Source organism: Equus przewalskii, chromosome 30 (genome assembly GCF_037783145.1).
Source record: "Equus przewalskii isolate Varuska chromosome 30, EquPr2, whole genome shotgun sequence".
Classification (NCBI taxonomy): Eukaryota; Metazoa; Chordata; class Mammalia; order Perissodactyla; family Equidae; genus Equus; species Equus przewalskii.
The window spans coordinates 25,258,469-25,277,270 of NC_091860.1; the positions used below are offsets into that span (position 1 = coordinate 25,258,469).

An 18,802-nucleotide genomic window follows, 5' to 3' on the forward strand; every position below is an offset into this window, starting at 1 on the left:
CCCACCTCCCAGACTCGGTCAGCCGCCTTTACTAGGTGTTTTCACAGCAGCACAGTCCTGCCTTCAAAGCAAGACAGTGGGAATGCACGTCTGTCTCTCCCATTAGACTAAGCTACATGGGAGGAGGGATGTCAATGCATTTCCTCCTTGGTGTAGACCCGGAGCCAGGCTCGGTGATGGGCGTGTAGAAAATTCTGTATTCTAACCGCTATGTGAGGGAATTATCCACATGAAGGACTGTCCTGTGGGCGTGGGAAGCTGAATGGCTTTAGAGTAATGGGTGAACATTTAACGTCTGGTGTGTTTTAAAATGGTGAGTCAGGTGCTGGATTTAAGCTTAGCTTGCCTGAGGCTTTAGGGAGTGTTATATGACATAGTGAGGTCCATGGTTACCTTCTTCTAGACATTTTTTTTTTTTTAAAGATCGGCCCTTAGCTAACATCCATTGCTAATTTTCTTTTTTCTTCTTCTTCTCCCCAAAGCCCCCCAGTTCATAGTTATATCTTCTAGTTGTAGGTCCTTCTGGTTCTGCTATGTGGGACGCCACCTCAGCATGGCTTGATGAATGGTGCTAGGTCAGCACCCAGGATCCAAACCAGAGAAGCCCTGGGCCACCAAAGTGGAGTGTGTGAACTTAACCACTCGGCCATGGGGCCAGGCCTGTTCTAGACTTTTTGAGTGTAATTCTCAATGACTTATTCTCTCTTGTGGCTATATGAAGACGCTGACATGAGGACTTGCCTACTGGATTTTAATATTATTGGTCTATAAGAAATCTAGACTTTCAGAAAGTAAAAAATTCATACCTAGACAAAATGAGTCATTGGTCAGCTTAGCGTTGCTTCCACAAATACCCCCCTTCTCAGCGTGTAGAGTCGGGAGAACTCATCCCCATGAGTTAGAGGATTTTTGTCTCTGTTGCTGCTGGTGGCCTCCAGCATGGCCTGTTTCCCTGTGCCCTTTGAGCCACTCCCCAAGACAGCAGTGACTGGAGGAAGGAGAATGTGTGGCTGCAATGGAAGGCGTCTGCCTCCACTTTGTAGAGCTGACCTCCTTAGAGGAAATTCTTCCTTATAAGGCAGTAATATCTTGTAATCTTCAAATTTGAAGAAAACACATAGCCATGAGTCCTTTAAGGGACTGAAGTGACCATTATGGTTTAGAGGCCAACAGACAGCCATATGGTGGGCTCACGGTATTTCACCTTGATAGTGCGTCCACCTAGGGGTAAAACCATTGGACCCTACTCTGCTAAAAAACAAGCTCCTGAGAAAATCTAGCAAAAACCATCCTAACTGTTTTCTTATTTCCTCAATCATGATCTCTTTCACTTATTTTCCCTTTTGGAAGTCAGGTTTACTGTACCTGATACCTCCTGTTCTCTGGCACAAATTGAAATTTTCTTGGGGTCAGTTCCACAAGATCTCCATACTCTGCAAACTTAAAAAAGAATTTAGGATGTTTATTTCTACCAACAACAACAAAAAAGTCTAGAGCAAAAAGAGGCAGGTGGGGATAGGCATAAGGGAATTCACTATATTCTTTTATCTTATTCCCATACCTCTGGGAAATCTCATTTTTTTATGCAATGATTTCTTTATTTATGTTTGGTAGGCATGTCTCAGAGGTGAGTAAATGGAAGTTGATATCTTCAAATTTGTTGGATACAGAAATTCATTTTTGAGTTTACCAGAAGATGATGGAACATGCAGGTGGTGGTCACAGTAACTCAGTAATCAGGAGGTGCCTGGGGGAAGTATTGGGCTCCAGCAGTGTCTGACTGGGTCAACATGACCCATTATGCATTGAGTTAAATATGTCCGTATGAAAGCCATATCAGTAAGAAGTGACTGGAAAAGCACAGACACATTTGGATGTCTTGGCTTCAATTCTCTACTCTGCCAATGAGATTTCCAACTCACTCTGGTGGTTTTTAAAGTGTTGGAAAATATGATAGTTTCTCAGCAGACAGAGTCATTTTCTTCCTTGCAAATATGCCGTCCTGTTCTTTGGCATCTTGGTAGGTAAGCCACTCTGCAAATATTACAAAATGCTGTACCTCTCAGCATATTCCCCTAACACACATGGCCTTGCTGACATCAAAATAGCTCTTGTATGACCTTCAAAATGACTCAGATCAAGACTTTCCGTATGTCGGGGATGGCCAAGTGTCCAAAGTGGAGAGCATGAGTTTCCTGGAAATAATTCTTGCATCTGCCAGCCCACTTGCCATCTTCCCCTTTAACAGGAATATTTAAAGTGTCCTTAATACAGAAATCTTTGTTTACTTAGGTGTGAAAAACAATGGTGCTTTGATAATGACTTTTCTTATACTCAGTACAAGAATGATAATGGCATGTCATTATCATCAGCATCGTAGCTAATAATTATTAAGAGCATCCTGGTGCTTGCATTGTGCTGGGTAGTTTGTATATGCCATTTAAATCTCATACCACTCTTTGGGTCACATCAACTATTATACTGTTTTTAGATAAGAAGTGGGCAACTATTCTCCATAAATGCTACATGATGTGGCCAGCCCATTGAACACGTAAAACCCGCTAATGTTTTAAAAGGTCCGTACACATTCCAGTAATTGTAACAGTGAAGACTTCTACTCAAATGAATTTTAGCATAAGTTTTCCTTCCACACTGAATACAGTCCTTGAATAGCAATAACAACAGGCTGTTTACTGAGAACATATATAGCCAACAACAAGGAGTCTTCTGGAAGTACTTACTTCTGGAAGATCATTGGTGGGGATTTCAAAGCCTAGTGCTTCAGACACAAAGAACAAGATGAGAAAGCATGTGAGTCGTTTCATTTCGCCGGGCAGCTCTGCCAAGCTCTCCAGTGCAGGCTCTGAGGAGAATTCCACCCCTCACCAAACCACGTTCAAGGGAACAGCAGAAGAGCACAGTGCGTTTTTAAAAAAGAAGAAAAAAGAAGAAGAAAGCTCTCAGACTTTGTTCAAAAACGGGCCAAATATTTGTTCTGGAGTTCAAACTTGAGCTGTGGGGGTGGATGAGACGCCCAGAGGTTATTCAAACAGCACAGCCAGACGCAGTCCCTAGGCTGTGAGAACAAGCCAGGGTCGGATGGATGAGCTTTTATTTATTTATTTTTTGCTTTTGCTAATTTCTGTTCATCTTAAAATCAGAGAGACCTAAGATAAGTGTCATCCTGTTTGAAGGATCAGGTGAGAAGCTATCCTGAGAAACAGAGTCAGAGAGAAAATAGCTCAATGAAAAGTTTCTGGAAACAAAATCCTCTGATTTAAATGAAAGCAGGAGAAATTTGGCAGAAGCGGGAGCAGAAACACAACAGTTTTCTGAGGGAAGCATCCGTGGTTAGTGTTTCTCCCTCTCTCTTTGATAGCTGAGTACCTATTACATAGAAGAACTGGGCACCGTCTTCGGTGGGGATGCTTCACGAATGTCCTTGATTAAGAGAACTGTGTCTGTTCCTGCTGCCCCTGTCAGCCTGGCTCAGGTCAATGGAAAACCAGTTCCCCCCAGCCCCAGAATCAGGGAAAGCCCAGCCTGGAGGCGGAGTGCGTTATCCCTGCCTGCTCCTGATCCAGATAAAATAATAATGCTAACTAAGATTTATGGAGCCCTTCGTGGTGTCAGGCACTTTTATTGGCATTATCTTGAACTCTCATTTTTTTAATCCATAAAAGAGCCATGCGAGGTGTGTGCTGTATTTATCCTCATTTCCAATTGAGGAAAATAAGGTTACATAACTCAGTCCACATCTCATAGTTCGTAAGTGGAGCCTGGATCAAGGTCGGCCTGACCACAAAGCCTTTGATCTTCATGGCTACGCCCGGGAGAGATGACTGGCTGTCTGTCCATCACTGGGATCCCATGTTTCAGGTATGAATTTAGACTAGAATTTACCTGTGATCTCCAAGCTGGTGGGCAAGTCTACTTGACCAGCCTTTCTCTTGAGCCTCTATTCCACGCATCTGCTTGAACAAGGGCCATGCTGTGGACCCCAATTTGGTCAGCAGGGCACCTGAGCTTCCATGGGATTTCTGGAAGTTTCCTTCCCCAGAATGGAACCCATGGCTTCCTGTCCAATGTTCCCTGATCTAGCACCTGGTCGTAGACCTGCCGCTGGGGACTGCTATTCCCTAAAAGTCCGCCCACACAGGGTAACTTGCCCCGCATGAAAACAGGAAGTCTGCCATGGCCTCTGAGACGTGACGAGGCAGGACTGTTCCACCGGATCCCATCCTGACTGGACTCGGCAGGTTCCCTGCACCTCGGAGTCACTGTGAGGAGTAACTGAACACAGGACAAATGGTCAGTTGTCTGAGAAGCCTTCTGATTTTGTTTAAAGGGAAATGGTTTCAAGTTTATTTCAAAAACAATGCAAGTGGAAAGAGAATGTCAAAAACAAGGCCCAAAAAAGATAAACTTATGAGTTGAAATATGCAAGCTGGTATTTTAAAAACTACAACTTTATTTATTATATCCAAGCACATACCAAAAATCATTTGAAGTGTTGGTTCAAATATAATATAAAATGCAAATAGATTAAATTTATCTGCAAGATTATGAAGGGTTACTGATGATTTTTTAAAAGGTCAATGATATGCCGTCTATAAGAATTATACTTTGTCTCCATGAGACAAAAACAGACTAAAAGTTGAGATTGCATTAAAATCTATTCTATTTATTCCAAACACTTGAGAGGTTACAAAGAGGATATCAGGTTAAAATAGATGTCATAGCAAATAGTAATAAAAGGAAAGTCAGAAGAGAGAATTAAATCTAAAATTAGAAGTCCACTATTTGAAGAAAGAAGATAATAAAATAGATTTTTAAATTAGAAGAAAGTGATAGATATATCCAATTAATAAAAACAGAATATGCAATAATAAATTAAAAATGAAAATGAGGTAGATAATGATTAACATAAAAAATGTTTTTATAAGTAGAGACATTGACCAGTATGTCAAAATTATGACATTTTATATGAAATGCAAGCTAGTTTAAATGAGCCGTAATTTAGAGGTAAACCGACCAAAACAGAGAAAGAAATAGAAAAAGTGACATAAAAAAGACAATTGAGCCTGACCATTTTTTTCAAACTTTGCCTAGACCTGTACAATAAACAGAAAGTGACAACGTGGTTTTTAATTCATTTAATGAGGCAGATATTGTTTTCACCATCAAATCTGAAAAATACAACACTAAAAAAAAATTAAGATCAATTTACCTTATTAAAAATAATAAATATGATCCTGGACAACAATTTGATACCATGAAAGAATAATCCACTATGGTTGAAAGTGGATTAGCCTAGGAAATCGAGGCCGGTATCACACAGAAAATTTATCAAATTAAAACTTCCGCGAGAAAAATACTAAAATTATTTCACTATCTCGATAGCTATTGAGGAGCCATTCAATAAATTGCAAAATCTGATTCAGATTAAAGTGCTTAAAATATTAGTTTTAGGAGACAATTTTTTACCTTGATGGGAGATATATGTGTGTGTGTGTGTGCACGTGTATAAATATACATAAAACCAAGAGTCAAGTTCGAAAAAATTAAGAAACACTATGCAGAAAAGTTACTTCTCTTAAAGAGAAACCAAAAGATGAGTTTTTGTTGAGGACATGAGTCCCTACCGAGAAAATCTAGAGAGGATCTTAAAAAATTACTACAGGTAGTAAATTTGTTTAGTCAACAGCAAGATGCAAGGTGAACCCACAAAATCAGTTACATTTCTCTTTACTAGTGGTTACACAGGAAGTAGCAAGAAAAAAGTACATTTTTAAGGACCAATCGTCTCAAAAACACAAAGGAATTTAAATTAAGACAGAGATTTATAACAAGAAACATCTTAAACCCTGGTAAAATAAAGGAATACATGAATAGATGGAGCACTCTGATATTAGAAACAGTAATAGTTAATACCAATAGCTAAATTAGCTAGTAACTAATTCATTAGTTTACATATATATATTTTATAAAATATTGATGTTAGTGTCCCCATAGAAGAAGAACCCAAAAACTTTAGAGGATGAAAACACAATAAAAGCAAAAACCCCATGGTTTTTCAACAATAAAAATTATGCCTAGTTTTTAGATTTAAAAATATATTGGAAAGCACAAGTAAAAAAATATGGTTTGATCCTTAAAATTATAGACACGAATCAACGGAATAAAATAGAGTCCAGAAATACATTTCATATAGAATATATTACAAACCGAAAGCAACAGAAAACGGGGAATGAATTCAGTCCTAAATAAATGCTACTGGAACAACCAGATAATGACGTGAGAAAGAATTAACTTTAATCCATACCTTATATCACATATAACAAAAGTTCGAGATAGTTTGAAGAATTCCAAATTAAATAGAATAATGAAAACTGGTTAGCCTACCATGTGCCAGATATTCTTTTAGGCACTTAAGAAAGAGGAAAACAAAATGAGGAAAATATACATGATTAGCAAACTGGTTGTTTACTAGTAGTGAGCAAAGCTACAATCTGTTTTTACCCTCATTTTACAGATGAAAGAATGGAGGCTCAGAGAGATTGAATAACTTGCTCAAGGTGGCTGGAGGCAGGATGGGACTTAGGTTGGATACTGTCAAGTCTGCTTTCTCTTCCACATCATCTCATATAAGGCAATTGCCTGGGTCCTACCCAAACTGGGGAAAGAAGATGAGCAGACAGTTTACACATAAGGAAATGCAGACGTTGTCTTACACAGGAAGAAAATGCTCATACAAAAATGAAGCAGCTTTCATTTACTATCAAACATGTATTCCACTAAAAAATAACGAAGACTTTTTAAGAACCATACTGGAGGGTTAGGGAGAAGCAGATAGTCATAAATTGCTTGGTGGCACAGTGAGTTAGTTCAGTGTTTCTGGTGAGTAACATGTAGAAATATAAACCAGGAAGTATAAAATTGTTCTGACACTATTTCTATTCAGGGGAACAAATTCCTAGGAAATAACACACAGGGAAAAATGTATGGAAATGTTTATAGCAGTGAAAGATGGACAACAAGCAAATTGACGAATAACGGAGGAATGGCTAAGCGAGGAGTTAGTTAATGAATTAGTTCATGGACCATGAACGTTGATGGAGACTCTGTCAGGTGTACTGGGTACTGAATACATCATAAAGAATCTCAAGGAGTTCTCACCTTCAAGTGGCTCATTGTCGTGGTGCAGAAGGATGCGTGAATCATGAATAATTCACTGCAACACATGATAAACTTGACAATGGTTGGATATTGCGCCAAGTGGTACCCAGGAAGGTGTGGTCAAGGCCCTTTGAGAAGTGGACGCACATTTCACAGAGAAGGTGGTATTGGCGTTGGGTCTGCAAGAATGGGTGGGATTTGCCCAGCTGACAGTGGGAGAATCCCACTCAGGAAGTGAGATTAGAGTGAGCAGAGGTGGGACGGGGCATTGGGAGAAATGGGTGTGTTTCAGTCTGGCAGGAGATGGAGGGAGAGGCGAAAGGGAGCAGCCCGCAGGGTGGGCGAGGGAGACCCTGACGCATCGTGCCAAGGGAGTCCGAGCTTTGCGCTCCACGTGGTGCGGATCCAACTGAAGGCCTTCAGAAGAGGAGAAGCAGGACAAAATTCACATTTTAACAACGGTCTCTTTGGGTGAAGCTGGAATGACGGAAAAGGCAAGACAAAACACCAGGAACCCCACAGGAAACTGACAGCGCTGCTGTTGAGAGAGCATGAGGTTCTAAACCAGGCGGTGGCAGTGAGGATGGCCTGAGACGATGAACACGTGGGATGTGAACATAAAATGCTACACATATATGTGAAGTCACAAGTATGTACTTTTGACATGTAGAAACGTATGTGCAGATTATTGCTAAGTAACGATAGATGAATGCAGATTAACGAGGGCATACCTTTACAGCTCTAAGAAAAATACACAGGTTGGCAAATAGCCAAGAAATCTTGGGGCCTAAAATGTTCTGTCTAGGTGGACGGTTATGGGCAATGTCTTCTTTCTTCTTTAGGGTATAGTTAAGAGCACCGGGCCTTGGAGTCTGTCTTCCTACGTGGTAATCCTAGTTCCTCCTCTTACTAGTTATGAGACCTTGGGTGGTCTCCTTAATCTCTTTGAGCCTTATTGTGCAATGAGAACAATCTCCCACCGCTATGGACTGAATTGTGCACAACCTCCCCACCCCCACTCCATTCATGTGCTGAAGCCCCAACCCCAGTTTGGAGATAGGGCCTTTAGAGAGGTGAATAAGGGAAATGAATGAGGTCCTGATCCTATAGGAAGCGACACGAGGACCCTCCCCACCCCGCCCCTTCTCTGTCTTTCTTTCTCTTCCTGCACCGTGTGGGGACACAGGGAGAAGGCGGCCTCCTGCAAACCAGGAGGAGAGCCCTCACCAGAAACCAAATGGCCGGCACCTCGATCTGGGACTTCCAGCTTCCAGCACCGTGAGAAATAAATGTCTGTTGTTTCAGCCCCCAGTCAGTGGTACTTTGTCGCAGCAGCAGGAGCTGACTGAGACACTCATCCATTCTTACAGGGGTCTTGCGAGCATTAAATATAACAATGCATGCAAATACTTGGCAGATAGTAAATGCTAGATAGTTATGAATAGTGATAGTTATGAATTACTTTTATCTTAGGGAACATGAGAATAGAGTTTAATACTTATTGAGCCTTTTTTTGTTTTTTTGAGGAAGATTGGCCCTGAGCTAACACCCGTGCCTATCTTCCTCTACTTTCTATGTGGGATGCCTGCCACGGGATGGCTTGACAAATGGTGTGTAGGTCCACACCTCAGGTCCCAACCGGTGGCACTGAATTAGAACGTGTGAACTTAACCCTGTGCCACGGAGCCAGCCCCCGTAGTGAGACATTTCTAACCATAAAGTTACCTCTTCTATTTTTCAGATTTGTGACAGTGCATCCTAATTTAATACCTACCTGCCCACATCTTTGCACACTGTAGATGGTGAGCAGTTTGTTGAATGCTTTAAGTTTTCCTTCCTAGGAACAGCTGCTATCTTCTTTTGTTTTTTGTTTGTTTGTTTGTTTCTTCTGATTCTAAGGTCAATTATTTTAATAGGTTTAATATCCCTTAGATTTTGTACTTTATCATCAAACTCTCCCTGGAAGATCAGCACATAAAGCTGTCCCCATGTTTCAGACAATGCAGTGAGGAAATTTTATATATTAACCAATCCTGGTAGAACGGTCTTTTCCTTGCAACAAACAAGAAACGTAGCCTCTTGGGCGCAGCACTGGAGTAGGCAGCTCCGGCCCCGGGAAGAATTATGCTACAGGGAAGCATGTCTCGTCCTCCAGTCTGTGTACCCTGGGCCACTTCTGGTGGCCTGGAGCGCCCTGCTACGTTTAATGCCGTCCCCGCTCTAGCAAGGTAGCAGACTGGAAGAGGAGACCCGACGGGGGGGCTTCTGTGTCTCTATCTTATCCACTGGAAAGTTAGATGGTGGGGATTTTAGAAGGAAAGTGAAGAAGTCAGTATCTATTGGAGCACCTCTTTTGTTTCAAACCGACGTAAGAGAAGGGAAAGCATTGTGTCCAGCATGGGGACCGACCGACGGCCACAGGCTCCTTGTGTCGTAGCCTTGTGTTCTGTGTCCTTTTCTTGGGCAGAATGAGCAGTGGCTTGTGTGGACACTGGATCCAAAAACACAAGAGCCAAGGAAATTCACAGCTGGGACTTCACAGAGTTAAAAGTGGGGCAGGGTCCGGCCCCGTGGCCGAGTGGTTAAGTTGCGCGCTCTGCTTCCGCCACCCAAGGTTTTGCCGGTTCAGATCCTGGGTGCGGTCACGGCACCGCTCATCAAGCCATGTTGAGGCAGCATCCCACATGCCACAACTAGAAGGACCCACAACTAAAAATATATATATAGCTGTGTACCGAGGGGCTTTGGGGGAGAAAAAGGAAACATAAAATCTTTAAAAAAAAATGTTTAAAAAAAAAAGTGGGGCACCACACTCTCCTGGCTTCAAACTGGGAATTTGGGTAAAATTTATTCAAACGCCCAAGGAGTACAGACACCCCGGGTGACATGTGGGCGTCTGGTTTAAGTGGAGGAGTGGGAAGTCCCTTAAATAAGACCACAGGGAACTCCCCAAGCCACACTTTTGGCTGCCATATATCTGTACAAGGGCCAACTCTGAGAAGGGGACTTCCTCAGCCATTGTTCACAGCATCCCATCACTGACTTTTTGAGGGACCTTGGAGTGAAAGGTACTGTAGAAATTAAAAGCATAATTTTTTTAAACACACAGGATGACAGTATCTATATTGTTCATGGATGTGTAGACATGCAGGAAAACTATGAAAACATGCATTGGAGTAATACATACTAATTTTAAAATAATGGTTTCCTGGGGAGGGAGGGAAAAAAGGAAGGAGAGGAGACTTCAGTAGTAGCTGTTTTTATTTATTAGAAAAAAAGAACTTGTAGCACGTGTGCAAAATATCTGCAAATGGTACCTGTTATATATATAGACACACACACATGCATACATATATGCAAATATATTTATAGATGCATATTTTTTATTGTGGTAAAAAACACATAGCATAAATTTCCCCTCAACCATTTTTAAGTGGACAGTATTATTAACTATATGCACCTTGTTGTACGACAGATCTCTAGAACTTTCTGATCTTGCAAAACTGAAACTCTGCACCCGTTAAACAATAACTTTCATTCTCCCCTCCCCACAGCCCCTGGCAAGCACCATTCTACTTTCTCTCTCTATGAATTTGAATACTCTAGGGACCTCACAGACGTGAAATCATGTCCTTTTGTGACTGGCTTATCTCACTTAGCCTAATGTCCTCAAGGTTCATTCATGTTATAGCATGTGTCAGAATTTCCTTCTTTTTTAAGGCTGAATCATCTTCCACTGCATGTACAGACCACATTTCCTTTATCCATTCACCCTACTATGGACGTTTAGATGGCTCCCACTAAGCATATACATTTTTAAACTTTTCTCTGAAATATTTCATAATTAAACATTTAAAAAATTTTTTGAAATGCAAAAAATCAGTTTCAGGTGAGTTCAAATATTTTAGGCAGCTGATAAAAGTAAACGTGGCAGAATAAATAAAACCACTTGCCATCTAATTTCCTTGCCACCTAAATAAAATCAAGCTCTGAGCTAAAGAGATAGATCTATTAGTTGAAGGTAGAGTGGCATCTGTAGGAATGAAGGTGCCTTGGGCTGGGCTGATCGATAATGGTTTGGTTGGGTGAGCGCCCACTGCATGATTTGGGTAGTGAATTTACCTTTCCAAGCGCGTGGCTTCAGCTAAGAGGAAATGTGGTAAGCATTTCTGGGAACATACCAACTGATATCGATTGCATTTCCTCTCCAGTCCCCCTGTCGTTACTCTCGTTCATTTTTCTGGAACCTTAGCCATGTTTCCTAGAGGACTTCTTGGCTGTCATTTCTGACTCCAACAGCCTCACACCACTGCTGAAGCAGTGTCCACGGCAGCTCCGAGCTGTTACTCACTGTTCAAAAATCTTTACTCTCTTTCTATACACAATCCAGCTAAGACTGATTTTTATGGTATTCAAGGTGGTGGGTCCTCATCTACCTTTTTGTCCTGTGCCCCACAAAGCCAGATTGTTTGCTCATCCTCCAATGTTTCTACCATGTGCTTTCTCCAACATGATTCCCTTTGCCTGGAATTCCCACCTCTTTCTCCAATGTCTATCTATTAAAATCTTTCAAGGCCCATCTCAGTTACTACTCTGTCACCAAGGTTTTGCAGATTCCTCAGTCTGACTTTCATCACTTGTGTCCTTTGGGGACACAGTTGCAACACGCTACTCCAGTTCTCCAAGGAGACATGTTATGGGCTTTGCTAAATGTTCTCGAGTGCAGAGACCACACTCTCCTCACTCCACCCCGATTTATAGACAGTCTCCCATGTGTCTGGCACTGCATACCATAATCACCACAGTGCTTTTGAACACAACTGGCACTCACAGATTAGCACTAATTTGAATCGCTGTTGGAAGGTGACCTGGGCATGAGAGTAATAACTCTTCCCTCTCATACGTTGTACTTTTCAAAATATTTTTACAGTTTAGCATTATGCTATTTAGTTCCCAATCTGGGAACATAATACCATATTCAAAATCTGAAGTCTACCACTTACTAGATTTGTGGCTCTAGCAGGTTACTTTCTCTCTCTCTAAATCAGTTTCCTCCTCTGCAAAATGGGGCTATAACAGGCGTGTCATAAAGCTGCCATGAGAAAGAGTGACTGAGGAGTCAGGTGAGGCACGCGGTGCCTGGCACAGAGTTGGGGGTGGTGGTGGGGCTGCTCCTGTGCAGTTGTCATTACTGTCATTGTTCTAAACAGAGAAAGGAAACCAGCTTGGGAGGTAAAGCTTGACCACTGGGCATATAACTGGGAGCTGTCTGGATTTTTCTGCCTAAGTTTTCCCTTCAGCCTTTGAAATTGCACAGTAGTATATCTTCTGAAAAGTGTACTTTCTAGAATAATGAGATGGAGGAAATAAACCTTCCTTTCCCTTGTCTAGGACAGGCTGGGTGAGCTCCCAGCCAAGCGAGGGCCTCAGCCCAACCTCCTGGAAAAATGCTGTCACAGCTTTGCATTCTCCACTGAGAGTTGCCTGTGGCAACTAAGACCTTATGGTGGGGGCAGTCCGGTCCCCTTCAGCACTGGTTCGGATCCTGGGCGCGGACCTAGCATCACTCATCAAGCCATGCCGTGGTGGCATTCCACATAAAGGACTACCTAGAAGGACTTACAACTATGTACTGGGACTTTGGGGAGAAAGAAAAAAAAGAGGAAGATTGGCAACAGATGTTAGCTCAGGGCCAAGTTTCCTCACCAAAAAAAGAATGTTTAAGCCTTCATAAAAAAAAAAAAAGACTCTATAGTGTGTTTTTCAAAAGTAATTGTGATTTCTAACATGATGGCTCTTCCATCGATCATTTCATCTCTGATGAATGTAATCTGATATTTGGAATGACCTCCAAACGAAGCAAATTAAGGGCAGCCGGGTCACTCCTCTCTTTTCATGCCAATAGCATATCTCCAAATCCCAAGGTCTCGGGAAAAACACCCCGTGTGCACTCTCTTGATGTTCAGAGGCACCACAGCCCCCTATCAGAGTGGGTGTGTGTCCCGGTCACCAGGGCCTGAACCCTGGTGATGGCTCTGCCACCTGGCCTCACGCCTGGGCAGCTGTCACTGGTGAATTGAAAGTACCCACTGTTCCTTAAACTCTCCCGATTTATAGGATGGAAATCACTTCCATAAATGCTGCAAGAATATTCACTCTCACACACGTGCAAATCAGTGGGAAGTCTAAGAGAGAAAAGTTCACCATACTTGATCATGTTTAGACAAAGTAGTCACTCACTCAGTGCTCACTGAGAATTCTAAGGAATATCAACAAACTTGGGGCTCGTGACTCCGAGTCGAAGTCACCGTGGCCTAGCTCGCAGTGTGGCAAAGCTATCACACATTTACAAAATTCAGTTCTAGTTCTATTATTGTGAAAGAGTATATGTATGAGTATATATTTGTGTGTGTGTGAGGAAGACTGGCCCTGAGCTAACATCGGTGTCAATCTTGCTCTACTTTGTATGTGGGAAACCACCATAGCGTGGCTTGATGAGTGGTACGTAGGTCTGCACCTTGGATCCGAACCCACAAACTCCAGGCCACTGAAGCAGAGCATGTGAACACAATCACTACACCATTGGGCTGGCCCCAAAAGAGTGTTTTCTTTTTTGAGGAAGATTAAACCTGAGCTAACATCTGCTGCCAATCCTCTTTTTGCTGAGGAAGATTTGCCCTGAGCTATCATCTGTGCCCATCTTCCTCTGTTTTATATGTGGGACGCCTGCCACAGCATGGCTTGATAAGTGATGTGGAGGTCCGTGCCCAGGATCTAAACCTGCAAACTCCTGGCCGCTGAAGTGGAATGTGAACTTAACTACTACACCACTGGGCCAGCCCCTGAAAGAGTATATTTTTAAAATTCCAAAGTCAAGGTGAACTAGCTGACAACTAGTTGTATCTGACCCTTACCTGCTTATTTGTTAGTTCAGATGGCGTGTCATACGGAGCAGGCTGTGTTCTATGGGTATTTGAACTCTGATGCCTTCCTTCCCATAGTGAAGTGAAGGTATTTTATTTTAGGTTCTTCAAGGATTATTTGTTTTAATTTCTCAAGATGATATTCTATTATTCTGTCACACGTTTTTCTTCTCTCTTAGGCACAGATGTGGGTTAGTATAATTTGGAGCCAGAACATAAAGAAGTTTCAGAAGAGGAATGTTAGAAATTGGAGAGAGGTACCACAAGCCCCAAATACGAAATTAGAGAGTGTGGGGCTGCTTTCCTTGTTCACTCTTGAACCATGGAAACTTGGCTTTGCCATTGAGTCATTTCAGTTGTTTTCTGTTCTACGGTCTGCATCTCAGAAGTTCATATTCAAACCCGTTCCCCGAGTAGAGACAGTCAGGCCCAGGGGTACCCAGTGACCAGCCATTGTAGGTCAGTTCCAAGGTGGCAGCTTCCAGCATTCCTCCCACGGGATCTGGGTGTTTCTGGCAGGGAAGGGACCACCCCTGGAAGCTGCCCTCAGCATAACTAAGATCTGGTGTTGATATTTCATGCGCCAGGCTGGGAAGCACCTTCCCATGAGTCATTGTGATTGCCTCTGCGGGGTAAATAGAGCAAGAAGTATATGTGGACACCTGAACCACAGGGTCAGCTAACTCAACCCCCAGTGTGAAAGGTGAGGACAGGGAGGTTCGGAGAAATTAAGTCACACGGCTGGAGTCATGCAACCTGAGGGTGAATAGAGGAGGGGTGTAGGGTATGGGGTGAGGGACAGGCTGGTGGTGGCAATGGGGTCTGGCTCCAGAGCCTCTCTACCAACTACACCCCGAGCCCACCTCTCTGGCTCACTACTGGCTTCATGACTTTGGGCAAATTTCTATGCGCCTCAGTGTGCTCATCTGTAAAATGGGGATATTTGATAGTACTCATCTAAGAGTGCATGTGACCGACTTAGAACAGTGCCCAGGACACATGAAATGCTCAACGAAGTGTTAACTACTGGTAGTAGTAACATTAAAGCAAATTCAACCCCAGAAATTCTGACCTCCACGTAAGTGCTATGGCTTTTTCCACTTCCCATCACTTCTCTTGTCTCCTCAGGGTGTCTTAAGGGCATTTCAAATAGAAGGAACATAGCCAAGGAGAAAGGCTGTCCTTGTTAGCTTTTTATCAAGGGCTGGCCACCTTTACCCTCCCTCACTCTTATCCCTAACGTACCCCATGCAGTTCGCTGTTGGGCAGTGGAGCAAACTCTTGTCTCCCCTTTCTAACGGGGTGGAAGGGGAAAGGAACGTGGAATGAGAGGTGGGACGAAGACGTCATTATCAAGAGGGGCAATACATTTGTAAGAGCAGTGCTGAAAAGTCTAAAACAGAGCAGAAAAACAAGCTTGTGAAAGATGCTAACCCCAAAATGCACTTCTAAAACTGTGTTTGGAACATGTGGGAAAAGTTCAGAAAGACAATAGGCCCACAGCCAGGAAGAGAAGGGGTAATGTCAATTACTGGTTGATTGAGCTTGGCTTTTCCTTGGAATATGACCATCTACTTGGAAAAAATAGTGCAATTAATGGATAAGAGAGAAATAAACCGAGAGCAGTGTGAATGGAAGACTGCCCTGAAGTAATTCAAATGAATCGTTTCTGGACCCAGACCAATTACACCCCAGGGAACTGAAGGAAGTGCTGGCTTGAAAGAGCTGGTCAATTTGTGCTATTAGGTTACTTCCATTTCCCAGAAGGAAGAAATTTAGATTCTATAAATTATAGGTTGGGGAGCTTAAAGTTGATTATATTTTGCAAAAAAAAAATATACATATATTTAATATATATATTACAAAGATGGTTTGACAACACTTTTGAAATGGAAGCAATTTGACAAAGCTGTGTGGAAGGGGTCGACAACCAAGGCTCACTGGATATGGGATAGGAATAAAGTGGGAGGCCCACTGGGTGACAAGGAATCGATGTGGGATTGGATGGTGGATGGAGGGCAGAGGAGGACAGCCTGGGCTCTGAAGTCCTGGGAGGCGAGTGCACAGGAAGCAGAAGAGGAGTTTGAAACCGAGTTAGGCTGAGACAGTACTGTAAAGACATTCTTAAGGGTCAGGAAGAAACCAAACCATCTTTGCTGCATGCTGATGTTGGCTTGAGTCCAAGCCAGAATCGTGGATCCCATCCAGGTCAGGCACCTAGAGGCAGACTAATTTGTCTGCAAAGTCAGAGCTGGTAACACGCGTAATCCATTAACGCTGCCCATATGTCATAGTCAAATTCTTCCCCTCGATTTTGGAGCTTGCAAATGGCAAAGAGCCATTGACCGCCCTAGAGGATCAGTGATTCCACAGTGCTTGATGAACTCAAGTTGAACGAATTTTACTTCTTTTTGCCATGAGATTTCCAAACTAGAGACCCAGGTTTGTTATAAGCACAGATTAATTTTAATGTGTTTATCACGGATGAGATGGAAAATGAAAATTGAATGAGGTTTCAATGGGCCAACTCTAGAACCAGTTGGTTGAAGAAATCTAAGCAGAAATGCTTTGATGAATAGATTGATGTTAACTTGAAGGAAAGAATTTAGTAGTAAGAAACAGGGCCCTAAAATTCACAGAAACTGCTCAAATAAAATGTACTTGAAATAAATGAAATCCTGAACAAAATTTCAGATGACAGGTCGTTGGGAAGGATGCCTGCTATTTTGGAGGGCAGATTGAGACTTCAAAGACATCCCGATAGGCAAAAATAAATTCTAGAAGCAACAGAGGAAAAGACCACTGAATTCTCCAATGTAGACCACACCTGGAATACTGCATCCAATTCTGAGTGAAATATTATGAGGGACTTTGATAAAGTAGAGGTAAACTATGGTTGGTAGTCAGGATAGTTAGAGATTCGAAAACTATTATATGAGGACATGATGTTAAATCACAACTTAAGAAACAAGTTGTTCAGACATGAGAAGATGGGGCAGCTGTGGCAACTATCCATGTATGAGGCCTCTTGGCCACAGAGGAGATTTGTTATGGGGTTATTGTTCTATGGAGACACCATGCTGGAATGGAGAGCAAGGTCAGAACTCAGGAAAAGAATTCATGAGCTGGAAGGACCTGGGCAGGGAGCCGATCTATGTGGCAGAAGGAGCAGGTCAACACTGCAGAGGTGAGGCTGTGAGCAGAGAGAGGTTCAAAGGGTGAAACCAGGCCCTTCTGGAACTAGCCCCAAGAACACTGAGAGCCTGCCAGCACATTCCTTTGAGGTCCAGTTTGGCAGGACTCATTGGGCCAGGACAAGGTTCCATTGGTGGTAAACTGGGCCAAACTGCCCTGTGGAAATGGGCTAAATCACTGTATTTCCAGAGGACAGAACCTGGAATGTTCCGCTGCTTTAAAACAGTGGTTTCACATCTCTCCTGAGTTTGTGGATTGACTGGATTCAGATCAGTGCCTCTTCTGCATCATGTGGTGTTAGCTGGGCCTGCGGTCAACTGGAGGCTCAGCTGAGTTACAGCATCAAAATAGCCCATCGCATGGCTAGTAATGGCGCTGGCTGTTGGCTGGGAGCTCAGCTAGGGCTGTTGACCAGAGCGTTTCAATTTTCTTCTAGGTGGACTCCCCCCATGACTTGGGCTTCTCCCTCATGGCAGCTGGCTTTCCAGGGAGCATTCCAAGAGTGCCAGAATGGAAGCTGAGATCTCAGAAGGCCCATCCTTGGAAGTTAACACAGTGACGCTTCTGTTCTATTCCATCAGGCAAAGCAAGGTTCCAGGCTCCCCAGATTCAAGAGGGTGGGAAATAAATTCCGTCTGTGATTAGAAGAGTGGTGAAGACTTTGGGGCCATGTTCAACTCACTACAAGGAATAATGGGAGATGGGAGATGGTGCAAGGAAAGGAGTCTCAGAGATTCCCAGCTAAAGAATGGAAATGACTGCCTAATGGAGCTTTTGGTGAAGATTAATTGAAATGACACGTGCAGAGATCTTTTTAATAACTGGCACGTAGCAAAGTCATGTTGAATAGTCGCTGTTATTATTATTAATGCTGTGTCTGTCATTAAAGTGTCTAAACTCTAAACAGAGGCTACAAGACCAGACTTTAGGAAGGGAATAGAAGGATTCCTGGCCCGGGGACGGAGAACTGTGGAAAGATGATTCTAAGGGACAATCAAGGGTCCATAATTCATCAGAAAGCTAGAAAAAGCCTTCCTCCTATTTCTTACTTGTCTCAGAGCCCTGACCCTTTTCCCATCTAGCTTCTTTCTTGCCTTATCTAGACGAGAGTCCATTCGAGACCAGTTTTGAAAAAAGGGCAACATAAAAATGAAGACCAAAAAGAGAAGTTGTTTGGGTAAATGTGGTTCTGTGGCATTCTTCTGGTTAGAGCAAAAAAAAAAAAAAAAAAAAAAAGACCTTTTAAAATATATATTTACATGTATGGCCTTACTTTTTATACAGGATCTGATCTATATCAAGAGATTTACTACAGTTTTATTTCTTTTAGATGGAAACTCGGTTGTCGATTCATTCATCGCCACAGTCGGCTCCTTGAGTCTTCCCATGTGGGTACAGAGCGAGATGGGGAAAAGTGAAATTTAAAATCACAGCTGATTGAAGCTGCTTTTGTCTCTAAGTATACTTTCTCCCCGGAAAATGCAATCCTGCATATGGCAATGTTT

At 42.7% G+C, this 18,802-nt stretch overlaps 1 protein-coding gene and 1 long non-coding RNA gene across 2 annotated transcripts in view; one reads left to right on the top strand and one right to left on the bottom strand.

Annotated features, from left to right (window-relative positions):
* ITIH2 (inter-alpha-trypsin inhibitor heavy chain 2) overlaps positions 1-4,140 on the bottom strand; it is a 39,880-nt gene extending 35,740 nt beyond the window's left edge. Inside the window, exons 1-2 of the mRNA XM_008529139.2 lie at positions 2,742-4,140; positions 1,366-1,440 (exon numbers count right to left, since the gene is read on the bottom strand). Of these exons, the coding sequence (XP_008527361.1) occupies positions 1,366-1,440; positions 2,742-2,825 (159 nt within the window). The 5' untranslated portion in view covers positions 2,826-4,140. The remainder of the gene's footprint in view (positions 1-1,365; positions 1,441-2,741) is intronic.
* On the top strand, positions 3,759-17,944 carry LOC139080476 (uncharacterized). Its single transcript, XR_011535012.1, has 2 exons — positions 3,759-3,879; positions 17,734-17,944. It is a non-coding gene; the product is annotated as an uncharacterized lncRNA (long non-coding RNA).
* The last annotated feature ends 858 nt before the right edge of the window (positions 17,945-18,802 follow it).